The sequence below is a fragment of the Hemibagrus wyckioides genome, linkage group LG17 (genome assembly GCF_019097595.1).
Source record: "Hemibagrus wyckioides isolate EC202008001 linkage group LG17, SWU_Hwy_1.0, whole genome shotgun sequence".
Classification (NCBI taxonomy): Eukaryota; Metazoa; Chordata; class Actinopteri; order Siluriformes; family Bagridae; genus Hemibagrus; species Hemibagrus wyckioides.
The window spans coordinates 16,547,637-16,573,846 of NC_080726.1; the positions used below are offsets into that span (position 1 = coordinate 16,547,637).

At 37.7% G+C, this 26,210-nt stretch overlaps 2 protein-coding genes across 3 annotated transcripts; one reads left to right on the forward strand and one right to left on the reverse strand.

Annotated features, from left to right (window-relative positions):
- Nucleotides 1-228: 228 nt before the first annotated feature.
- Nucleotides 229-6,684, reverse strand: fkrp (fukutin related protein). Its single transcript, XM_058413945.1, has 3 exons — nucleotides 6,400-6,684; nucleotides 6,054-6,155; nucleotides 229-3,029 (listed from the first exon to the last, which is right to left on the reverse strand). The coding sequence occupies exon 3, from the start codon at nucleotides 2,468-2,470 to the stop codon at nucleotides 884-886; it is 1,587 nt and encodes a 528-aa protein (XP_058269928.1). The 5' UTR covers nucleotides 2,471-3,029; nucleotides 6,054-6,155; nucleotides 6,400-6,684; the 3' UTR covers nucleotides 229-883.
- A 539-nt stretch (nucleotides 6,685-7,223) lies between these two features.
- strn4 (striatin, calmodulin binding protein 4) lies at nucleotides 7,224-24,576 on the forward strand. 2 transcript variants are annotated; one of them, XM_058413708.1, is made up of 16 exons: nucleotides 7,224-7,632; nucleotides 9,799-9,902; nucleotides 10,716-10,789; nucleotides 11,007-11,085; nucleotides 11,205-11,390; nucleotides 11,538-11,709; nucleotides 12,118-12,274; nucleotides 12,863-12,975; nucleotides 13,841-14,010; nucleotides 16,024-16,071; nucleotides 16,202-16,323; nucleotides 17,233-17,400; nucleotides 19,191-19,331; nucleotides 20,139-20,237; nucleotides 20,549-20,635; nucleotides 21,384-24,576. In XM_058413708.1, the coding sequence occupies exons 1-16, from the start codon at nucleotides 7,366-7,368 to the stop codon at nucleotides 21,551-21,553; spliced, it is 2,157 nt and encodes a 718-aa protein (XP_058269691.1). In that variant the 5' UTR covers nucleotides 7,224-7,365; the 3' UTR covers nucleotides 21,554-24,576. The 2 variants fall into 2 exon arrangements, with proteins under 2 accessions (XP_058269691.1, XP_058269690.1); XM_058413707.1 differs by having other exon boundaries at nucleotides 7,225-7,632; nucleotides 13,835-14,010; nucleotides 21,384-24,575.
- Nucleotides 24,577-26,210: the final 1,634 nt, after the last annotated feature.

Sequence of the window (26,210 nt, forward strand, 5' to 3'; positions counted from 1 at the left end):
TGACTGGCAGGTATTTCTTGTCTAGGTGTGCCATCTTGGCTTAGTTGTTTGAACAGTTAATGCCTGAACATCCACTCTTGGTTTAAGTGGCACTGATGTCACTGATGAGCAACATACCTTTACCCCAGCCCTGTGGAGTATCAAAATCTACTGTGTAATGATTTCAAGTGAAATTTCCAAAAATGCTTGCATGGCTGCTTCTGGAAGAGACTCATTAATCTTCATTGATGAACAAACTTTATTTATTGATGGTAGCAGCAGAATGAACTCAGAAGTCTACAGAAACATTCTGTCCGTAGATTTACAGAGAAATATGTCAAATCTAATCAGGAGTAACTTTGTCATGCAGCAAGACTATGACCCAAAACACACTGGCAACACAACAAAGGACTTCATCAGGGGAAAAAAATAAAAGGTTTTAGAATGGCCAAGTCAATCATCACACAACGCAATTAATCATGTATTCCACTTCCCAAAGAGGAGAAAGAAGAGAGAAACAAACAACAACTGAATAATGATGCACTAAAAGCCTGGACATTAATCACAAAAGAAAAATGCAACAGTTTGGGGATATCAGGATGTCACCTGCTTGATGCAGTTACTACAAGCAAAGGATAAGCATCCAAATACTTGGAATTCTTTATTTTACAACTCTGCTTAAATGCTGTTTTGCTTACCTAAATATTGGTTGATCTGCCACCAATTATACTATGTTGTAGCTTGTTTAACACATATAAAAGGTAAATTTCAGGAAAAGAAACTTGAAATTCTTATATTCATTGCCTGATCTCAAATCCAAATGTCTTCAGTTTAAAACAAAAGAATTATGAAAATACTGTCTGTTCTACTTCTTTTGGAGTTGATTGCATATAATCACCTCTGATTAACTAATTAGTCTTTTCTTGTTAGGATTAGGATACTGAGGGTTCTCAATTACCCCTTCACCAAACTTGAGCTCCAGGAAGGCACGGTAGTTATTGGGTCCATAGGCTGTGATACCAGCAAATGGCATGGGCACCAGTGGCTGCAGGAAGTGCTCAGGAAATTCCACATCCTGCTTGTGGCCAGTCCATGTATCCTTGGTCATGACTCCATTGCGGGAGTAGAAAGGCCATAGATCCACATGCAGATGATTGGTCTCACTGTACTGAATACGGTAGAAGTCTCCCTCTACTGCCCGCTCCCATACATAACCAGTGGCATCCACCAGTGACCCTGAATCTAGGTTCTTAAGGTATTCACAGTTGGGCACATCCTCCAGGTAGATACCCAAATCAACATCATAGTCCCAAGGTATAATGTCTTGATGTCTGGCTGCTCCTAACAGACTACCCCCTTCCAACCAGTAGCGCACACCAGAACGTTCCAGAATATTGATGACATGCTTTGTGGTTTCTCGCAGGGCACGCAAACAGCAGGGTGGAGTCCATCGCTCCAAATAGAGGTACTCTGGTGTGTCATCATGCACTGTGCCAAAGCATCGTGATGTCTCCTTGCTGCAGCCAAACCACTGGTCCCTTCCATCAGGCCATACCAAGCGCTTAAGACCAAAGCTTCTCATTAGTTGGCTGGTAGTCTCCTTAAGATGATAGTCTGCCTTCCACTGGTTGTGCGCAGAACTAAAGAGTGGCCTGTGGCTTGCAGTAAATGAAGGTCCATCCAGAAGCTTAACCTTCCAGCCTCTAAGCGCAGTCTGAATAAACAGTGCAGACAACAAAGGACGTGCAAATGGGACTGACAGGTTGAAAAGGTCCTTAGTTCGTATAAGAACTATAGCATCACCGTTCAAAGCAGTGCACATACTGTCACCACTCCCAGATGCTGCAAGGGAGTATGTAGCTGTCCATTCCTTGAGGTTCACTTGCAAGTACAAACACTGGACAGCAGCACGGGTCAGCACTGGAGCTGCAACCAAGCGCACCGGGCCATCTCCCTCGGCCTTCAACTCTTGGACAAGCCTCTTAAGTTGCCGCCAATGCTGTAATTCAACACCATCGGGCACAAGCAGCACAAACTCTGATTGCACATGGTTTTCTGGACGATGTGTTTGAGGAGGCTTTTCTGGGCTTGGTGACAGCAGCAGTAAATGGGCATTCTCAGGCAGTGTCAGAGGAGGGTAAGGCAGGGTGTCTGCTACTACCAGGAAATGTAGTTCTGGCATGTGGTGCAGAAAGGACTGAGCCACATCTCCTACATAGTTCTCAAAGTCTTCAAACTCACGAAGAATAACAGTCATATGAGGATTTTGCATACTACCCTCTAGGCTTCCTACTTTTTTGTCCCCTGTTGTTGTCCTCGCCACGATAATTCCTGAATCTCTCAGGCCTGACATTGAATGGAAGGCATTTTTTAAGCCTTTCCCCTGTCGTTTCCCCATCATCTGTTGCTGGACTTGGGATATATAATATAGAATCACCAAATTTAGCACAATGGCTCCTGTTAGCAGGGCCTGGCAGAAACTGATCTGCATAATTACTACGGCTCAATGTATGTATGTAATCTATCAAAGGAGACACAATCTGAGGATTATGTTTTTGGCATTGCTACAGTTTGAATGAATACATATACAGAAGGGTTTTTTTTTAGTATTAGTAATGGGATAGCCTATTGATTTTTTTGTGTGTGAAATTCTTCCTTCTGGTAACAGCTTACAATGTACACTACAATGTAGGCAACGGCAACGAAGCAGAGCAAAATCCAAATGGGCCAAAGATTGCTTGCAATAGTGAGTGCAGCTGTGGTAATGATCCCAGCCATAAGAATAGCAGGTCATCATATAGTAAGACACTACCTTGTATCTTACAAGTTACCCAGGATGTTTATGGTTGCTTTCATGCAAAAAAAAAAAAAAAAAACTTCAGGGGAAGCTGAAAGAGATACTGAGCCTGAAAAACTGGGCCCAAGAAAACATCTTCAGTGAGCACAGTGAGACATCTTTCTGAGCCTCTGCTGAAGTCCTTCTGAAGAAGTGACTTGGGGTTTCTGATTCCCTTATGTCTCAATTTATCCTGTGCCGTCCATTGCAAACACTGGAAAACATTAATTAGCCAATATTAAGTGCAGTAAACCAAGAGATTTGCAAAAAGATTTACAGAGATGCAATAATGTGTTAATTGTGAAGTCACTGCAACACCTATTACATCTGTATAATAAAGGTCATATAGAATATATGCATGTTTAATAACATCCCAAAACATCACAAAAAAGTGATAGGGAGCAAACTACTTTTATTCTGAAAACGAGTAGGCAACAACAGTCAAAGTATTATCAACATCAACAAAAATCAACATACACTATATGGGCAAAACTATGTGGACACCTGAACATCACACCCATATATGCTTGTTAAACATTCCTCTCCAGAGTTGGACTACTCTTCACTGCTATAAAAGCCTCCAATGTTCTCTGGAGGTTTTCTACTGGATTTTGGAACATGGCTGTGGGCTTTATTACCCACAAACTAAACTGAACTAAATTTTAGTTTTGTTGTTGTCATCATCTTTTGTAGCTCTGTGTATATATTTTGCACCAGGTCCTGGAGGAACATTGTTTCATTTCACTATACACAGTGCCTTGCAAAAGTATTCATACCCCTTGAGCTTTTCCACATTTTGTCATGTTGCAACCACAAATGTAAATGTATTTTATTGTGATTTAATGTGATAGACCAACACAAAGTGACACATAATTGTGAAGTGGAAGGAAAATGATAAATGGCTTTCAAAGTTTTTTACAAAAAAATATCTGAAAAGTGTGGCATGCATTTGTATTCATCCCCCCTGGGTCAATACACTGTAGAACCACCTTTTTCTGCAGTTACAGCTGCAAGTCTTTTGGGGTATGTCTCTACCAGCTTTTCATATCTAGATAGTGGATTTTTTGCCCATTCTTGTATGCAAAATAGCTTAAGCTCAGTCAGATTGGATGGAGAACATCTGTGAACAGCAATTTTCAATTCTTGCCACAGATTCTTAATTGGATCCAAGTCTGGACTTTGACTGGGCCATTCTAACACATGATCTAAACCATTCCACTATAGCTCTGGCTGTATGTTTAGGGTTGTTGTCCTGTTGGAACATGAACAATGCCCCAGTCTCAAGACTTCTGCAAACTCTAACAGGCTTTCTTCTAAGATTGCCCTTTATTTGAAACTCTTCCATAAAGGCCAGATTTGTGGAGTGCACAACTAATCGTTGTCCTGTGGACAGATTCTCACACCTGAGCTGTGGATCTCTGCAGCTCCTCCAGAGTTACCATGGGCCTTTTGGCTGCTTCTCTGATTAATGCTCTCGTTGCCCGGCCTGTCAGTTTAGGTGGACGGCCATGTCTTGGTAGGTTTGCAGTTGTGCCATACTCTTTCCGTTTTTGGGTGATGGATTGAACAGTGCTCCGTGAGATGTTCAAAGCTTGCGATATTGTTTTAATCACCTAACCCTGCTTTAAACTTCTCCACAACTTTATCCCAGACTTGCCTGGTGTGTTCCTTGGGCTTCATGATGCTGTTTGCTCACTAATGTTCTACAACACAGGGGTTTCCAAACTGTGGGTCACACAGCGAGAAAAGGTGGGTCGCACAAAGTCTGAGGGCAAATTTATGTTACAGTAAATGAAACAAAACCAGTCCAATAATGAGCAAACTCTTAAGAGTTTAAAGTAAAACACATACATACACAAGAATCAGAAGTCTGAATAAACATAGCTGTTCTGTTAGTTACATGTACATGGACAGACACTTTAAGTATGATTCTCTGTGCTTGCCTTTTTTATTTTTCTCCGCCAGCCACACAACACATCTCATTCAAGGTTCCTGAGTATCTTTGTCAGGAAAAATTCATCAAAGGCACAGCCAGCAACCCCAGAAAAAACAAGGTGAGCCTCATTTTTAGCTGCATATCGATTCGCAAATAATTACTAATAAATAACCACTAATAAAATTCCCTTGCTTACTTTTAAGCTTGAAGTAGTTTTTAAACACAATTGTTCAGTTCTTGAAATTTGTATTGCATGTCTTTGTAAATTATTAGAACTCAGTACTTGGTTATTCCTCTCATAATCTTAACATAACCATTAAGCTGTTTTGACATTTGAATGGTTATCATATCTTTCTGTTTCTTATAAGCCATTTTGGTATTGTAATCAATTCTATATTTCATTCATATAAAGAAAATAAAAACTGCTCTCAACTAAATCAGGATGCGTTTTCCCCCATATTTCCATTTAAAATATTATGGTGGGTCTAGAGATTGATTGTATTTGTCTAGGTGGGTCCTGGAAAGAAAAAGTTTGGGAACCCCTGCTCTAACAAACCTCTGAGGGCTGCACAGAACAGCTGTATTTATACTGAGATTACACACAGACTCTAGATTTACTAATTAGGTGACTTCTGAAGGAAATGGGATCCACTGGATTTTAGTTCGGGGCATCAGAGTAAAGGGGGCTGAATACCAATGCATCCCACACTTTTCAGATTTTTATTTGTAAATAACTTTGAAAGCCCATTTATCATTTTCCTTTCACTTCAGAATTATGTGCCACTTTGTATTGGTCTATCACATAAAATCCCAATAAAATACATTTGTTTGTGGTTGTAACATGACAAAATGTGGAAAAGCTCATGGGGTATGAATACTTTTGCAAGGCACTGTACTGCATCAGCTATATATACTCAAAATGGCAAGAAAAGCACTCGGTGAGGCTGGACACTGGTGTTGGTTGAGGAAGATGTTCAGTCAGGTTAAAGACAGAGCTCTGTGCAGGCCACACAAGTTCTTTCACATGTCCCTGGCAAATCATCGAGGACAGTGAAATGCTGGATCTGGTTTTGAGCCCTTCTGTTCCAAAAAAAGTGAAATCTTAATTCTACAGACATTCTAGACAATTGTGTGCTCCCAACTTGGTGACAACAGGTAATGGAAGGCTCACGTATGATGAAAAGTAAAGAGCTTCTGAAATATTGCTACGACGTTTTCAAGAAAACAGTAGCATAATTAGAAAATCCAAAACGTTTACTAGTATGTATTTCCCCCCAAAAAGTGAGCAGGACAATAACTTACCACATGATAAAGAGAGCATGTTTGGGCTGCTCCTCACGCCAAGATAGATTTTTCAGCACCGGTAATTGAATAGCCTGAAGCCATTCTGCAGAATTCTACATTCTGGGACGCAATAAAAGGAAAATGAATACAAATCAACTAAACTGACTGGTAGGGCATTTCAGGACAAATCCGGTCATGTAAATAAAGGCAATATTTAGATGTTCCGATACCGCCTCTGTGACAACAAAACAGTCAATGCATTTCTAATTTCTAGCCTAGATGCTTCGTTTGACTTCGATAGAATTTCGATTAGGGCTGCATTGGCGCTTTACTGCGTTATCCTTATGAACGGGCTGTAATTTACCTTTACACCATTCAGGCAAGGTAAGAAAAAAAAAAAAACATGCACACTAAATCAAGGATATGTTTCCTTCTTTTCAGACCCTATATTGAGCTTTTAAACTATATAACGCATGCACTAGCTAATATATGGTCGACAGAACTCTAATCGTGACGAATTAGTGTGGTAAACTTGATACTTAGCACAAATTTACACGTAATACGTATCACATGTCCCTATCCTTCCTTTGCACTAAATTATATCCGCCCGTCGATCAGTAGTGGAATCTCGGCGGATATCACAATTTGGCAGGAAACAGCTTGATGGCATGCGCATGGCTGCAGCCCATTCTGTAGTGACCATGTTAATGCCCTACTCCCTCAGACTGTTCCATCCAACTCGCAATTTTGAAGAGTTTCCTCTGGCACCTGGGCGTTATTTTATGGTTGCAATCTCACTGACTTTTAACAAGAACAAATATAGCAAGTAATAAAAACGAATAAATGGAGCAGGCAGTGTTCATTTAGTCTAATTTTGCAAGTTTACAGAGAGCAAATAAAGAAAGAAATGAAATAAAATAAAATAAAATTTCTTTAGTATTACTATATATTGTATTCTTTTTTACTTGGACATTGGACTTTTTTTTCCTGTTCAGCATAAAAACAGCATAAATATATCGGGAAAAATGAGTTGTAAAAAATAATTGGAAAAAAATGCTTTTCACCATCAAACTTTAAAACGACTTTAAAGCGGCTGCTGCCTCCTCAACACCTCGCGCTGGGTTTATCACTACACTTATTATGGAGCACAGCGCATACTTCCCGTAACAGACGCAATAGAGGAACATGCCGAGGATCACAATTTCGCAAAGCCACTGTTTGGGAAAGAATGGAGACTGCTTTGGACGAGTGTTAGCGGCGGGTTACCTCTGCCCTTTGTTTTCCTTCGATATTTCTACTTATTTGCTTTGGCGACCGCAGGTACCCTATAATGGACGCGGACATATCCGGTGGAGTTGGCGGCGGAACAAATCAGAGCCATGTGAGCAGTGGTACCGGGCGAAATCCGAATGGGCCGAGCGTGTCTGTAACAGCGAGCGCAGCCGGGGCGATGCCTGCATCCTTCCATGCACGGGAACAGCAGGACGGAGAGGCAGTAGGCCTGTCGCTACCAGGCATTTTACATTTTATCCAGTATGAATGGGGTCGTTTTCACGCAGAAAAATGCCGATGGGAAGCCGAGAGAGATGAACTTAGGGTAACTCTACTTTTCATTGTCTTCTGTTAGTGTCTGCTAGTTCACGGGATTTCTAGTGGGGCAGCCTGACAGTGGTTGTACATACGTTAAGTTTGGTCATTAGTATAATTGAAACAATTTCTCTGTCGTTTAATATGGATGTTTGTATCTTTGTTTCTTCTGTATATGTGTGTATGTATATATATATGTGTATATATATATATATATATATATATATATATATATATATATATATATATATATATAATGTGATAAGACAAAAGGGACAACTCCCCAAATCCCCTGATTGTTCTTGAACCCCACTTATTATGTTTTTGGAAGGACGTCTGTGTCCACCTCATTTAAATACAGTATTTATAATATATGCTTGTTGTCATGGCTTAGGACTAGTAGGTCACGTGACCAAAACATGTATGTAGGTTGTTCATGTGCTAAGAGCGCAATAACTTACCTATTGAAAGAGTTGCTTCTCTGACTATTTTTTTTTCATTGTCATAATTATAAATAACTTTTTTTATGTATACTTTTAAATAATATACATTTTTATAAACATTTCCAAATTTATCAATGTATTCTTATATTATTATGAAGACAGTGGACTAGGGGTAACAAATCAAATTTAAAAAATTAAAAAAAAAAAAAAAAAAAGGTCCCTTAATATTCGCTTAACACTTATTGTGTCAGTAACAGGGTGTAGAAACTATAATAATGTTTTATTATTTCTTTTTTATTCAATTCTATATAGGCAGACTAAGTAATGATCATATCAGGAAAACCCCCACTAAAAGTAAAGCAACATTATTATCCATTTTTATAATTAAAACAGAATTGAAAAGAAATGAACATCAACTACAACATCAGTCCCTAAAATTCTATGCATACAAAATAGTAAGGCCTAAATAATGTACTATATTTACTAATCCATTACTAATATCTGGACTGGTTGGTGTTCCTGAGCTCACCAGAGTGTTGCTTTGGTGAATAGTTGATTTGGCCACAGCTAAGGTTTTTTGCTATCTCTCTGTTGGGTTTGATTAGTTTTTCAGCTAAATGGTTCATTTCCAGTGACTATTGCTTGGACTTTATTTTGAGAATTAACAACGCTGTAGGCAATCCACTTACCAGCCTGTCAATTAATGTCTAACCATCTATCCAACCTTTTATCTGCTTACTTGGAATGGTATTAAAAACACTTCACAGCATTTGCTGTTTTGGAGACAGACCTGTACGCTTGTCTGTTTTGTCTCATAGAATATCCCCTTATTAATTTAGATTAGAAATTCAAACAGCAATATTTCCAAATAGTTAAAACTTTTTAACTGTTTAAGCTGAGAAAAAAAACAATAATCAGTGGCTTGTTTATCGTTTTTAGATTGTTAGGTTCTTGCAATATCAGAGTAATAACAAAAAGGCAATAAAACAGAAAATATTTATTGAAATACAAGAATAAACACTATTTAACTACTTAACTAAAAAACAAAACAAACAGTGGCCCTGTTCACACCTGACATTAAATTGCTCAGATCAGAATGGATGGTCATTTTACACCTGGTCTTGTGACCACTTTGGGTTCAGATTTCATGCTTCATTATTATACACCTATGTACACTCTGGTCTTTTTCTTTATTTTCTCATAACTGTACACTGAAACACAAAGCAATGCACATCCTTTCTTTTGCATGCACTAACCTAGCCCTCCATTCACAAACAAGCTTATTATCCAAACGGCAAAAATGATCACTGACCCAGTGACTGGGTTATTCGGCACATTGTGGGACCATATGCAGTGATGAAGAGAGCAAACAGAGAGAAGGTAGTATCATGGCAGTGCATGGGTATCCTATGTTGATTTTAATAAAGACTAAGAAGTACAGTCTTACAAAGATTTGCATCAGTAAAAGCATGAGTGGCATGTGACTTGAGCTTTTTAAGCATGTTCTATATGCGCTGATGCAACCTTTAAAGTTACCTTTGTGTTTGCAGTCATTTTTATCATTTATCATTTTAGTATTATTGCTATGATGCTTATCAAGAAAATGTGTTCTCCTCATATTGCACAGTATTGGGTGGACTTAGGATCTGACACCATAGAATATTTGATGATCTATTCATATTCTTATTCTAATTCTTATTCTAATTCTTTTACATTGTCTTTCCTGATTTCAGGCACAGGTGGCATTTCTGCAGGGAGAGAGGAAAGGGCAGGAGAGCATGAAGCAAGATCTGGTGAGGCGGATCAAAATGCTAGAGTATGCCCTTAAACAAGAGAGGTGAGCTCAGCTTAACATCACTTATAAAGTTGCATTGAAGGCTCTACAAAGGACCTTCATAAAGATGAACAAATATGAATATATACTATAATATGAATTTACCTTTTTCTTCAGCCAGACAAACTTGGAGCTTTATGAGCTGAAAAGCACATAGCCACAATTAGCTAGTGTCGGTCTGTTCATCAAGGAAGAGAGTAATGTAATTCTTATTTGTATATCCGTTACATGATTTGCAGATCATCGGGTATAGAAAGCTTATAAAGCTTTAAAGCTTTATATAGTAATATATTATATAGTAATATAATATATATATTATATAGTAATATATAATATATTATATAGTAATATATAGTATAGTATAAAAAGCCCTAAAGCTTTTACATGCAGGCAACAATAGAAACTGCAAAAATCTTTGAATGGCAATGTGTTTCATTCACTGCAAATATTATTAAATAATCATTTGTCAGAAATTCTGCTATACGTTTCTGAGGTAATACAATTTTGTGGATTTTTTTGTAATAGGAAAGCCAAGTATTTTCAGCAGTTGATTAAATGTTTATTTACATGATTCTTATTTAATAGCACTGGGTCCCTGATATTTTTGCACTGTTGACACTCATTATTAGCCTCTGTCAGAGTTCTAAAAATTGTTAATAATCTTATATTATCTGTGTAAAATGTCTCATACTTGGATAAAAATATTCACAAAACACATATGTACTATGGTTATTTTGTAGTATTTGTGGTGATGATGATGATTTAGCACTGTAATTAGAACTTTGTGCCATTCACATAATGGTTTTGTATCCTTAGGGCCAAATATCAGAAACTGAAGACTGGCACTGATCAGAGCCCAGAAAAGAAGCCAGAGACTAAGACTGAACCAAGTAAAACTTCCTTCTAAACACTATTCACAAGCTCTAATATATCCAGATATATTATAATATAATATCTATATAAAATTAAATTCAGTTTATTTGTATAGCACTATCAACCAAGCAGCTTTACAGAAATATTTAATGGCCATGTGTTTGTATATATAATTACTCTTATTGTATACTGGATTATTCTAACCTGCGGATTGACATTGTCCTTTTTACGCAGTTCCGAATGGTCAAGGAGAATTTGACAATGAGGCAGCCCATCAAATGGCATGGAAGGAGGGTCGTCAGTTGTTGCGCAAGTCAGTGCTCTATTTTTGTGACAATAAGAGGCCTTTAATTATAGTGCCAATTATAGTGACAATAAGAGGCAACGCAAGTTATTTTTTTGAGCAGCTAAGCATGTGAGTGTAATATGCAGGTACCTGGAGGAGGTGGGTTATTCTGACACTATACTGAACATGCGCTCTAAACGAGTCAAGTCTCTGTTGGGTCGCTGTAGCCCGGAGGTAAATGGGCCCCTGCCACAGGAACCTTCCCCAGAACCCAAGCCTCATGGAGGAGGAGACTCTTTACTTGTACGCCAGATAGAGGAGCAGATCAAAAGGTAAAGAGAAAGAGACATTTTATGGCATTTGCATGGTGTATAGTCTACATGGTGGTCTCCAAAGGCAATGTCCTAGAGCTAATATGTCTATCTCCCAGTGCAGAAATAGGAATTAAGTATGTCTTGTCTTTATTGTATAAATGATAGAAATGCTGGAAAAGAAAGTTCTACAGAGCACACTGGCAGGTCAGTTCTGGATAAAATTCCCTTCCTGCGTAGCTGTGATGATGATGATGACAGTGATGAAGATGATGATTTCCAGGGAATAGCCACAGACTGCATTGATGGACCACATAAAAACAAGAAATCCAGAGGCAAGGTTAGAAGTGATGTGAAAACATACACCAAGATAATATTCAGTGGATATAAAAACTGGCTTAAAATGACAGGTTTTTTGTTGTCAATTTGAAATAACAACAACATACAATAACCTAGTTGCATTAGTGTGCACACCCCTAAACTAGTACTTATTTTGAAGCAGCTTTTATTTTAATACATCACTCATTTCTTTTGTAGTCTATAATAAGAAGTGTTTAAAATATGTGTGTCTAAAATACTGACATGACTTATCATGTTACACTTTTTACATCACAAAAATCTGCCAGGGATGGGTAAACTGTTTATATTTGTTGTATATAAAAGCACCAGCATTCTTACAGTTCATAATGTACAAAAGCACCCAATGAAACCCTCTTTACTCATAATTACATATTTTTTGTTTGTACAGATATTTGGAGAACCCATGACCACAGGTCTAGACCCTGAGGATGAAGAAGATGAGGATGATTCAGAAGACGCCCTCAGCGAATTTGATTTTCTGGGTTCAGGAGAAGAGGGTGAGGGAGCTGGGGAGGCATGCATTTCAGGAGATGGCCGTGAGCTAGGTATGGAAAATATGATACGAGTCTCTTGTAAATCTTTCAGGAATCAGAAACCATTAGAACAGAAAAGAGATATAAGCACAAAAAGAGAAATAAAAAACAAAAAGTGATATGAAGTTATGGTCCAATGGTTTGTATGCTTCCAGAGTACGTTTGCTACCTCGATTTAGTCAGGTCTGGTCTGACATTCCTGAGCATAGGTTGAGGGCTTGAAAGACAAAAAGATAGACCAAACAAAATAGGAAAACACTCATTTAGAAATTCTTCATAAAATAAATTCATTCAATTCATTTTAGAATAACATGTTTGTCACAGTTACATTGTGCAAATCATCATGATTATATTGCCAAGTGGTATAACTGGTTGGCAACAGGTAGGTGGTATGTGTAGCAGAGATTTTCTGGAGCACAGGAGTGTGGGGTTCTGGTATAATTAATGAGATTGCAACCTTGTGGTCAATAGCACAAGAACTGTTTGGAGCTGCTGATCTTATGCCATCATGTACAGAATGATACAAAGGCATATCCACCTGGCAGCACAACATTTCAGTGTTTTTTGTTAATTCTGTTTTTATCTGTAATTGTCCTACAGGATGTACTCTGGGCTTCTCATCTGATGTCTTCATACTGGATACAGTTGGAGGAGGGGACATAAATCTTGGCGAGTTGGCTGACCTTACTGTAGCTAATGACTTTACCATTGATGTGAGTGTATTTGTTTGTTGATGTTGCACTTCTAAACATTTCTATGCCTTTAACTGCATTCACATGCTTGACTGTTTATTAGATTACTGAATTATTTTAGTAGTTTTATTTGCTCATATATTGACATGAGCCTTGTGTGACACCCTTCATTTACTTTGACTGTTACCAGACATATGATATGGATTGAATATTTCAGAAATATCCTGTTTTTTTGACATACAAGTTTTTTAAAGTTTACACAGAAAGTGACAAAAAACCCTAACCCTAGTCTGGTGGAGTTCAGCCTCAACAAATTAGAGCTGCTTTAGTGGCAGGGGTGGGACCTACATAATGTTAGGCAGGTGGTTTTAATGGTATGACTGACTGTACGTGTGTGTGTGTGTGTGTGTACGTATGTGTGTGTACATATTATTGTTGACAATTATTGTTGACATTAATTCATAAGTCAGGAAGTCATGCCTGGAGATCCAGTCTAGATAGAGAGAATCATGGATAGCTCCAAATTCTATTTTTACCATGAACCCTGCAGGCCTCTGCTAGACAGCTAAAGGTCAACATTTTAGAATGACAGAGCGCAGATCTAAAACCTGTTGATAGGGCTGTATACATGAGATCCACCTGCAAAAAGTTGGTAGACTCTGACCCAGAAAAATGTGTGAGATATTACAAGCAAAAGATACTTTAAAGTATTAACTAAAGGGAATTCAACCAGGTTATCAAGGGTTTTGTTGTTTTTTGAAGCCTAAAACATGAAATAATGTTTGTCAATTTGTGTTTGTTGATATGTCACATCTAATTGTTTTACATCAGAAGAACAGGGGTGTGTAGAAGTTTTATATACACTGTATGTCTTTCTTAGCAACAGGACAGTCAGGAAGAGTTTAAGAAGACATGGAATCCACGCTTTACTCTCCGGAGCCACTTTGATGCTATCCGATCACTGACCTTTCACCCTTCTCAACCTGTGCTGTTGACAGCTTCAGAGGATGGAACACTAAAGCTCTGGAACCTGAACAAGACAATGCATTCAAAAAAGTGAGCTCTCACTCCTAACATTCATTATCTTTTTATAAACTGAAATATATAGTGTTGTTTGGTAGTGGAGGCATGGTCATATGCTGACTGTGGAAGAAGCGAGGAAGTGAGGCAATACATGATGTTTCCTGTCCTGTGTTATTAACAGAAACCTAATTACAAAACATAGACAAGAACAGAGCAGGATCTTATGCTTGAATTTGAACAAGGTGAAAACAGGGAATTATTTGAGATTCGTTTTTTTTTTCTTGATGATTTTATGAAAAGCACTGGTGAATAATGGTGCGACGGATCACAAAAATCACGGTTCGGATCACGTTGCGGTTTTTGAGTCGCAGATCGGATCATTTTTCGGAACAGCAAAAAAGGGGGAGGAGACAAATTTAATTTGCTTTCCACTTATTACAAAAACTTTACAGCAAGGAACTTTTGGCTTTAACGAAAATAACCTATGGAACCTATTGTTTTAACAAAAATAAAATCAAGAAATAACCAGCTGAATAAATAAAATTTTAAAATAAAATATTCAGTACTCAGTTGTTAAAGTGCAGCATGTGAAAAACAACCTGAGACCTGAAAACAGACCAATCGTGATCTGCACGGATCAGCTGTGATCCGTTGCACCCCTACTGGTGAATAAATAAAGTGGGTTGCAAGGCGACAAAGGATGTCTGAAAAGCTCAATGAAAGCCTCCAGATTGTCATTAGAAGCCATTCACTATTTTCCGCACACTTTCCATAAACTCATGAGAAAAAAACTGAATGCTCTGTCAATAATTTACAGATTTAAATTCAACTTTAAGCACACTGTTTGTCAGCTCGCTCTCTCTCTCTCTCTCTCTCTCTCTCTCTCTCTCGCTCACTCTCTCTCTCTGGTTCTTCTCTCTACAAGGGCGCCCTGTAGTTTTTTTCCTAGATAAATGCAGCACAGAGTTACAGAGTTTATATAGTACTAGCAGGGACTTGAGCAGGAATACAATGCTTCACGTTCAAGATAATCCTCCTTTCTCCTGATGACATCTATTTTGAAAACAGCACCAGTCACTTTTCCAGTTAAGCACCCCAGCAACATGATGCTGCCTTGTCATGCTTCCCAGTTAGTATCGTGTTCTTTGCATTAAAAGCCTCACCATTTATTTCTCCATACAAAGGGCTGATTATTAGGACCAAACAGTTCATGAGTCCAGAAAACACACCTCCTTCCCCTAAAAGGCTGGTGATCACCAGCAAACTTCAGTCTGTATTGTTTGTTTATATTAAAATATGAGGCTTTTTTCTAGTGATGTAGGACTCTCTTAATTGTGGATGTATATACTTTGGTACCTGATGCCTCCAGCTCCTTTACCAGTTCCTATGTTGTCTTGAGTTTCAGTTAAACCATTTGGGGAGGTTTGTTCACCTCAGGAGTTCATTTGCACCTCTTTTCTGAATGATGTTTGTATTTGCATATAATTGCTTGTATAGGTGCTTGTGGTAGGTTCAGTTGCTTGGAAATTGCTCTTAAAGAGGAGCCAGATAGAGGTCAATCTTTGTTTTTCCTGAGTGTTTAGCCGGTATCAAGGTCAAAAAAGGCAATGGGATCATGCCTGTTGCTAGAGGTTGTTAATTATTTCCTAATTATGTTAAGGTAGGTAGTTAGATGAGGACATGAGAGGCAGGCTTTAAAGAACACAACTTGCTTTTCTCTTGTACTTTTTTTCATCATTTCCTTCATTAAATTACAGATGACCCACAGGCACACACGCACATGTGTACACCACTTACAAACGTCACTCATTTACTTTTATATGCCCTGTATTATAGCATTGCATAAATGGCTTGAAATTGAATAAAATAAGGTACGTTTTGTGCACAAAGAAGCAAAATGATTTTCACTTTTAGTGCCAGGCAGAGTATCAAATGGAAAATTACACAAATGGTTATCACAAAATGGTAAACAAAAAAGTAATCTAAGAAAAACCTTGTAAGGTTATTAATACATACTGACCTTTTATCGTTTCATATCATTGTCAGGGGTGCTGCACTGGACGTTGAACCTATTTACACTTTCCGAGGACATAGGTGAGTGCGAGATTTAGTTGTGGGTCAAGGTTTCATTAGTGTCAGAATAAGTGTTGGATTGAAGTCACAATTTATATTAAAAATCTTAAAATTAAAAAAATTAATGTGTGGTGTGTGTGTCTGTGTGTAGTGGAGCAGTCCTCTCTCTAGCCATGGGAGAGGAAGGGAAGTACTGCTACAGTGGAGGTCTGGATGGAAGCATACGTTGTTGGAAATGTCCAGATCTTAATGTGGATCCTTATGACAATTATGGCAAGTCTACAGCATAGTTACTAAAGTCTAGATCCTTTTAAATGTACATTTTAAGCAGTGTAAGGTTTGCTCGAAGACAGATAGCTCTCAGCAGTCTCAACTGTTGAGACACTGTTTTTTTAAATTATTATTATAATTATTTAAAAATGAGTAACATTTAACTATTAAAAGAGGTGTAAACTACAGAAAGTATACACCCTAATGTTGGCTGTGCAAAACATTTGCATTTATACTTGTTATTCACTAACGCATAATGAAAATATCTTTGGAGTGCCTTTTACATGGAGAGAAAAAAGATGGCTAACACAGTGATGGACTGTACACCTCTGTCCATGTACAGTGTAAACCATTTTTTTAACACACTTTTTTTCTATTTTACAAGAAAGTTCCAAACCTGGATTAATGTGACCACATGCAGTACCCAGTAATGGCAATAACTACATTAAAAAAATTTTTTGGAAATGAAGCAATGACCAATCAGGAATATCATTTCCAGCATCTGGTAATGTCTCTGGGTTCCAGACTTCAGGCAGTCATTTACACGCCATTCATGTGAATGTAAATATTCTCAAATTAATGTTGACTGTCTGCACCTTTACCTCATATTCATTATTTTTATTGATTTATTATTCATTAATAATATTTATTTGCCCAATTATTTGAGTACTGACTCTGAGTACATGACACTCCAAAGGTATTAAACGTAGCCAATTAAATACCTGATTTTCTATATTTTGAAAATTGTCCTTTCAGGATCCTTTTTTTTTTTTTTTTGGTAAGTGACCCATTACAGATTAACCACGTAAAGGATGATTTTAAGCAGTGTTTGCCCTACCAAACTAATTCCATTGACCATATATGATTTTGAACTTTTTTGTGTCGGTTTTTTTTTGCTTACATATATTACAGACCAAGGTGTGGAGAGTGCTGTGTTATTAGGACATGAGGATTCAGTGTGGGAGCTAGCGTATTCATCCAACCTAAAACGTCTGGCCTCCTGTTCAGCAGATGGCACTGTGCGTATCTGGGATCCTCAGAGCTCCACACCCTGTATAGCTGTTTTCAACAAAGAGAAAGGTGGGTGTGTTATCCCTGGTTCCTCGCTGTCTAATATACTGTAGAAGAAAGCTGGTAATGAATGTGAAATTGTTAAAATGACAATATACACTACTCTCAAAAAGTTAAGGATATTTGGCTTTTGGGTGAAATTTATGGAAAATGTAAAAAGTTCATGCTACAGTGATATTATATCATGAAAGTAGGGCATTTAAGTAGAAGCATGCAATGGTGATTTCCTCATCTCAAACAATTTATTGAAACAAAAGCCAACAACAGTGGTGGGTATACCACAACAAAAAATGTCAATGTCTCAATAATTTGCCATGTGCCCTTGACCATCAATTACAGCTTGACAATAGCTTCTCATGCTGTTCACGAGTCGACTTATTGTCTGCTGAGGCATGGCATTCCACTCTTCTTGAAGGGTGGCCCTCAGGTCATTGAGGTTCTGGGGTGCAGGGTTACGAGCCTCTACACGGCGACTCAGCTGATCCCATAGGTTTTCTATGGGATTCAGGTCTGAAGAAAGTACAGGCCACTCCATTTGAGGTACCCCAGCCTCCAGCAGCCGTTCCCTAATGATGCGACCTTGATGAGCTGGAGCATTGTCGTCCATGAAGATGAAATTAGGCCTGTGTTGTTCATGCAGGGGCACAATGACTGGATTAAGGATGTTATTCAGGTATTTTTGGCTTGTCACTTTACCATTCACAAGACGTAGGGCAGTTCTGTATTGAGTAGACACACCTGCCCAGACTGTAACACCACCACAACAGTGGCTGATGCATAGCGCTCTCCTTGACATCTCCAACATTGTTGGCAGCCATCATTTCTGCTCAACGTGAATCGACTTTCATCAGAGAACAGCACTGAGGCCCACTGGTCCCTCGTCCAGCGTAAATGCTCCCTGGCCCGACGCCTGTACCTGGTGGTGTGGTCAGGTACCGTTGCAGGTTGTCTAGCACACAGACCACGGTGATGTAAATGGTTTCGAATGGTCTGATGTGACACTTGGGTGCCTCTAACCTCCCTTAAATGTGCCTGGAGTTGAGTGGCATTCATCATCCGGTTCCGCAGGGCACTGTTCTATGCCTTTCTGCGACTCTTCCAGTCTCTCTGTATCTCTGTCGCAACCTGCTGATGACACTCTGTGACACTCTAAGCTCAGTGGCCACTTCCCTCTGAGAACATCCTGTTTGAAGCCATGCAATGGCGAGGTACTGTTGATCAATTGTTAGGTGTGGTCTTGGTCTCATGATGTCAAAATGTGAACAGCATGATGAAGAGGACTGTTAAAATACCAATTCTAATCGAACCAGAAAATTTATTGGTCGATTCATGGATCAAACACCAGTTGTGAATTTTGCCGTTAAGCACCTTGTTAGAGAACAGCAAGTTATGCAAAAAGTACTGAAACACTGAACAGTTGGACATGTGCATTCAAAAGTGTAGAGAAGGTCAAATTAAGGTCACCTGTAAAGGTTATAGTGCATTTTAGTTGTATCCTGAAATTTCACCCGACAGCCAAATATCCTTAACTTTTTGTGAGAAGTGTATATGTAAATCTTATGTCTCATGCCTAGTTACTCCTGTTTGGTCGTCTGCAAGTTCTCATGTTTTCCAGTATTCCATGCACGTTTTTTTTTCTTTTAATATGAAGATCAATATATCATGTAGTTCTATCATTAGCAAGAATACATAATAAATACATTACCAACATCACCCAAACAGCAGCTATTTATCTAGAAACCTACATGCATTTCAAGTAACTTTTTTAAGCTCTTATAAAACATGACTGTCTACCACAGAACATGGAACTCCTACTTCCATTGCCTTTGGGAGCGTAGACATATCTCAGGCTGTTGTGTCCTTTGATGCTGGTGAGACAGTGCTCTACGACCTGAACACAGAGCAAAGCATCATGGTCCTAGAAACCCAGACAAAGGATGGTGAGCAACATGAAATAAATTGATTGGTTATCTGTGTCTACACTGGAGATTAGAAAAGGGACTGACTTTTAATAAAATGGAGGAAGAGACATCTCAAACAATGGCTGATACCTTTTAAGTTCCTAATCCTATTCAGTTTTATTTGTACAGTACAGGTATTTAACTTTACTTTTCTCTACCCACTCTACTGTAATGATTTAGAACTGTCCAAAGGATTCTCTTTGGGACAACACTGGGAGTTTTTCTTGCCATTGTCACATCTTCCTTGCTTATTAGGGATTTAAATCTACATCTGGATTTTTGTAAATCTACAGTTTGAATGTCTTGTTAAAAACACAATACAAATAGAACCTAACTGAACATTGCACAGTGCAAAAATAATAGCACTCCATTTATCTATTTTATTTATAAGATTCCCAGATTATTATTTTTTTTAGCTTTTCCAGCAGGTTTCTTTTTCTAAAAAGTGTGAGTAAAATCAGTTGCAACTAGAATCAGTCTATCCGCTAATCTTATATACGTACATAAGTGTTAGATTGACATTGCAGCTCCACAGCAGTATGCTATGTAACAGGTACTGATTTTTAGTGAAATATACAGTTGGTTGGTGCAGTGTGTTCTTAAATATGTATTTAAAGCAGTACTTTAACACAACTAAACATGAAATACATTAAATAGTTAAATTTGTAAATATTATCTTGTTGAATAGCTAGCTATTACATATCACAGGATTATAGAGCTGCACATTTTAGCTGTACATAATGTGCGTATACTCACATAATCTATATGAGTTTTCTATATCTGCAGACAATCAGCTAATTAACTGTGTGGTCAGCCATCCATCCCAACCAATCTCAGTCACTGCCCATGAGAACCGTACCATCCGCTTCATGGACAACAAGACAGGTGTGTTTATCTTGGCTGCTAATTGCATTTTTGTGTTACATTTAATAATACTACAGATTTTTAAATCTACTACATTTAATTCTACTGCGTAATTAACTGCACATCTGCTTATCCAAAGCAGCAAGATCCCAAGATGTTTTCTAAAATGATCCTTGTTATATGTGTACATCTTATCTAAGAGCCACAAAAAGAATCAAATATATTAAACTGTATCGATTTTTTTTCTTTTTCTTCCTTCCTCAAATTCTTCCCTCTGTCTTCTGTATGTTCTTCTTTTCTTCCTTTTTTCCTGTTTACCTATTTACATAAAGGGAAAGTAATTCACTCCATGGTGGCTCATCTAGACGCAGTCACCTGCCTAACCACTGATCCTAAAGGCAGTTACCTCATCTCTGGCAGTGAGTATAAAAAGACAACTTCCTTCTCTTTTCGATTGTTTGTTACAAGATCTGTAAAGCATGCAGTAATAATACATTATAATTTTTAATAACCCCATGCAGAGTACATTTCAGACTTAAATCAAGCATCACTTACAACCTAAAGCAATAACATAAATTGAAATATAAAGTGCAAAATATAAACATAATAAAAAAAACCTAAAATATAATGACACAAAAGGTGAAGTTTTCAGGCATTTGTTTGCTTTGGGAAATCTCCATTGTTAAAAGCTCTGTACAAATAAAATTGTATTTTCTTCACTTGGTCATTAGAGCCCAGTTACAAAGGGGGCAAAGGTCCCTACTGGCATAGGTTTGTATTTAGTATTGTCATGGTGAGAGTATCAATTGATGTAAGTCTGGGAGTGTGGCATAATTCCATAATGGGGCGGCTAAGGGTCCCCATGCTCTCACCTCTGCTTCAGTTCCCAGACAGGGATGCAGCTCGGCCACTGAAGTCACACAAGCCAGTGCACACTCAGTGCCAGATAATATGGGTGGGTTGTGTCCGGAAGGGTATCCGGCACAAAACCTGTCCTAAAACAAATATATATGGCTTAAGGATCAGTTGTGAAGCCCTAACAAGAGCAGCCGAAATAATTAATAGCTAAAAGGAACAAGCTTCTCTTACCATCTGTATCTTTTAAATGTCTCTGTGACAGAAATACATTATCATTGCTAAAAAAAATTTACCGTGTCTTTACCTCAGGTCATGATTGCTCAGTTCGCTTGTGGATGCTGGATAATCGCACATGTGTGCAGGAGATCACAGCCCACAGGAAGAAGCATGATGAGGCTATCCACGATGTGGCTTTCCACCCTTCACAACCCCTCATTGCCAGTGCTGGAGCTGATTCCCTTGCAAAGATCTTCATTTGACCATGTCATCACAGTTAATTCTCAGCCATAATTGGTTAGTGTAAATAGGGCTTACCCAAAGCTGAACATTTAACACTGAGGTTGGTGCATAAGCTCGGGCAACCTGTAAAGCAGTACACTAATCACACACCATAAATGTTCTTCCTGCCACTGTAGCACCAGTAATGCACCAATATGAAAATCGCTGGATGATGCTGGTAACTTGATAGCGCCAATTCAGTAATTTCTGGCTAGCCTCGCGTAATGTTACACCAAATGCTTACACATGCACACAGTTAAACATTTACTTATTCTGACATGTCCTCATGTAGCTGCAAATGAAATATATTACTGCAAAGGGTAAATTGGGTTTAGGTAATTAAAAGTTTAGGTGTACTGATTACAATATTTAAGTCTGTTTTCCTAAAAAAAAAATTGACTATTAATGAGCTTATAGTTTTATTTGCATACAAAGTGTAAGTTCCAGAGTTCAAATAAGTCATAAAAGGCCAAAATTGTGAAATCAGACAATTAAACACTTTGACAACTGAAATACGGAATATAGGCATGGGGAAATCAACAGCTGTTGGTTCTCCTCTGCTCTCCTATTTTACATGTATACTGCCACCTAGTGTGTGGATATGGGCCATACATGAGTCACGTTTTACCTGAATAACATGAGTGCATACCACTATCTGATGAAAGGATATCCTTGGCACACTACTAAATTACATGCCATAACTGACTGATGCCATAACTGAAAAAAAAAAAGATTTATTAAACACTATCGTTATCATGATTTAAGCAAACTTCAGATCTAGTTTGATTTGTTTATATGGCTGAGTGGGATATTGTATAACTTTGGTTGTTGCATCACTGTTATGTCTGTGTTTTCCCTTTTTCACTGTCACTCCTGGGCCAGAATTGTGGCATTCAAACCATCCTAATTCCACAGTTATTTTACCTGCACACGGAATGGCCTGGACTCCATAATGTCATTGCTTCTCTTTGTTTTTGAAAATCTGTGCAGAAGGGAGAGAGTACTCACTATATCTCATTTTCTTTCAGTTGTTCATTGTACTGATAAATCATATCATCATGGGAACACACAATCACCTGACTGTTGTACTAGATGTTAGATTCATGCCATCATATTTGTGTGCGCGCAGGTTCATTTAAATGTGTTTATTGGAATTCGCCGCCATACTTTCAAATCCATTATAATACATTTTTAATAGTCTGCTTGCTAAAGACTTAGTGTTTTATATCTGTAATCAGAGAAACTTTGCTGAGTTAACTGGGCAGCTAAAAGAAATCGTTTTCATATGCACAGTGATAGATTATCTTGGTAAGTGCTGTTCACAGCCTGCTGTCTCACAAATTTTGGTGCTAAATTCTTCAGTATCAGGGAAGTGTTGGAAGTATTATTTTTCCTTTGCTTACATCTGGTATAGACCTGCCATTGTTTAGTTGTTTCAGAAAAACAGACTAGTGAACCACAACATTTTTTCCTAGTATGCTTTGCTCCTTTCAGGATCTGAGTGAAAGAAAGGAAGAACAAAGGAGTGAAGGGAAGTAAAGAAGGTGAATAGTACCAGTTCTCCATGCTAAGCCGTATTATATTAAAACTACTATTATTTGAGAAAACGGTTTTTCTGGTGTGGTTAAAATAAACTGCAGACTATTAAGCACCACCATTAAAGACACAGTCAGTTATCAGCCAATGTTTGGATAAGAACTTTGTAAAAGAATTTGTGTGTTTATATATTCCCCAAATTTGGGGATTACTGACGGAAAGTTGAGATGTTCATCTGCTTCCGATTCATCCAGTAAGAAAACAAAAAAGGTCTCCAAGGGCCATGAAAAAGGCCACAGTCTTTTGAGGAAAGCGAAGTATAACAAATGTAGTTTCTTCCTCTTCATAGTCAATAAATGGAGAAAACCATTTGTTGGAAGGGACTGAAAATTCAATATCACCCCCCTTAATGTAGATTTAGCCTTTAGAATAGTTGTGGACAGCAAAGGTTATGTTTTTGATGCCTTCAATGTTGCTTTGTTTACTTATGTGCTTTAACTTGATTTCACTGGTATAAGAGAAATTCCTAGAGGTTAGTTAGTAAGCTGTGCAAAGATGCAGTAACTCACTCTCACTTAGACCAACTGTAACAAAAAGACTTTTGCATTTATTCAGATTTCTGTCCATCCTAGAATTCAGACATTCACTTCTGAGGTTTCAGTTCTCCAAGTTAAGTGTTTTACAACCTCTATTGGGATGGCTACAGCGACATATGATGATAATCCCTTTAGTGACTGTAGTGCAAGTTAATTGTCCAGTCAATTAAGCACACAAATCTAGATTAATTAGTTTTACAAATGAATTGTTAAGGGGTAATTTATCACAGCACACTAAATAATGGATACCTTTAGGCCACATTACATTTGTGACTTAAAATTGTTTACAAGAAATTGTTTCATCATCACATTTTATCATGTAATCCTATGTGATTGCATGTAGTTTTCATGAACCCCTATTTCTGCAGGTTCTCTAGTGATTTTGCTGCAGTTGAGTAGGTTTATTATATTATTCAGCATATATATTTTAAAAATAGCTGCCATTGCACAAATCTCTGCTTTTGCCACCTTAATATAGTTGTTGAGGACAGTAGTATCATAAGTGAACAAATCCTTTTTACTAGATTAAAACCTGCAATGCAATGTAAAAGTGTTGGAAAACTTAAAAACTGGAGTTATTTAAAGGCATGTCAGTCCTGTGCAACAATCAAAGGACTTTCTGTCTATGTATATTGTTTATGGCAATTTATCACTGTGTGATATTTTGTACATCATATTAAACTGCATTCAAATATTATCCTTTAACATCAAGGGATCAAGTCCTGCATGTTATTTATTTATTTTTATTTTTTTGTTATACATATTTTTAAACTGCATTATAGCTTCTATCAAATTAAACTATTACCTATTTCCTGTCATTCCTATTTTGTTTTAGTTTGCAGTTCTTGTTATTGGAAAGGTAAAAAAAAATAATAAAAAAATAAAGATGATTTTGTACGTAGAGTGCAATACAGCAATATTGTATTTTGTGCTTCTTATATTTCTCTGGAACATGTGGAAAAATTGAATATATAAATATGACTAATGCAGTACAGTACATGGACACATTAGAGTAATGCTAATCCATCTCTCTGTGAAATATGCCCAAACATGGAAATATTAAGCCTGAACAAAATGTTTACTGTAGCTAAAGTCTACAGTCCCCTGTTAAAACTGTTTTTGTGATGTAAAAACTGAAACCAAGATCAGTCATCTCAGAATTAATCTGAAACGGCAACCAAAAAATTCAAGTGAAAAACAAATGTTTTAAAAGCAAACGAAAACAAACTTGGTTGCATGTATTGTATTAGTGTGCACATCCATTAACTTATACTGTGCTAAACTTATACTGTGCATTTTTTCCTTGCTAAAACGATCAAGATCTCTCAAGATTGATCAAACTGTGATCTGCTGTGCACAGCCCTCTTCAAACCATTCCACAGGTTTAGAGTAGGATTTAGACCTGGGCTCTGACCGGGTCGTTCCAGAACATTGATATTGTTTTTAAGCCATTTCTTTGTTCACTTGGACATGTCTTTTGGAATTGTGCCGAAAACATTCTACCTTGGTCTAATCAAGCTATCACACATTTGTGTCTGGTTTGAGTGATTGTAAATATGTTTTGGCAAAATATAGGTAGGCTTGGATATTTATTTGTTTGCTTGTTTCCATGAGAAAGGGGTTCTGACTAATATGGAAGAATTACAAGAGATTGTTGTTACAAGCAAGGAATGTCTAGTACATGTCAGATGTTTCTGTAGCTGCTTTAATGTTGCTGTATGTCTCTTGGAAGCCACTTTGATAGATTTCTCTCTTATCATTTTGTCAATTTTCGAGAGATGTCTTGTGTTGGTCATGTCGCTGTGGTGCTCCATTTTCTCCTCTGAAATGCAGCCTAACAAAGAAAAGTAAGGTTTTTTTTTTTTGGATTAGCTTTTCAACAGCAATTTCTAAGAACAATTTACATTCAGTTCTCCTTTACTGAACAATTGATAACTTCAGTTCGGTTTAAAAAACAAAGAAAAAAAACCCCCAAAACTTTAATTATGCTTATACTTTTTTTTTTTTTTTAAACTGATTTGACTTTTTATGTATATAGTTACAGGAGTGGAATAATTCATACTCATGATTAATAGGCCCTAACCAGTTTTTTTTTTTTTTTTAAACATCTTGCACTTTATTTGTGCATTCACATTGCACATCCTGTATATTCTGTGTAGTTCCCTTCTTTCTGTCACATTGATTAACTGTTCACATTCTGAATACAGAAGAATGCTAATATGTGGTTACACAAGCACAGGGACTGCCAAATAGCATACAGAGGGGAACAAATACACTAGCAATGAAACTCTTCTGGAAAGGGAGTAAGTTGTTTGTTAGTCCCAAGATAAACAGAGAACAGGGCAGGACTTTTCCAGGGTGGGGAAGCAAAAAAAAAATAAAAATCAAACAAATGAGTTTGAAGAGAAGGAGGGGCATGTGAGTCTGTAAGGAACAAAAAGGCCCTTTTACAACTCCTACTTCAACCAATTGGCTGAGGGCCCTGTCTGTCACTTCACTTCCTCCT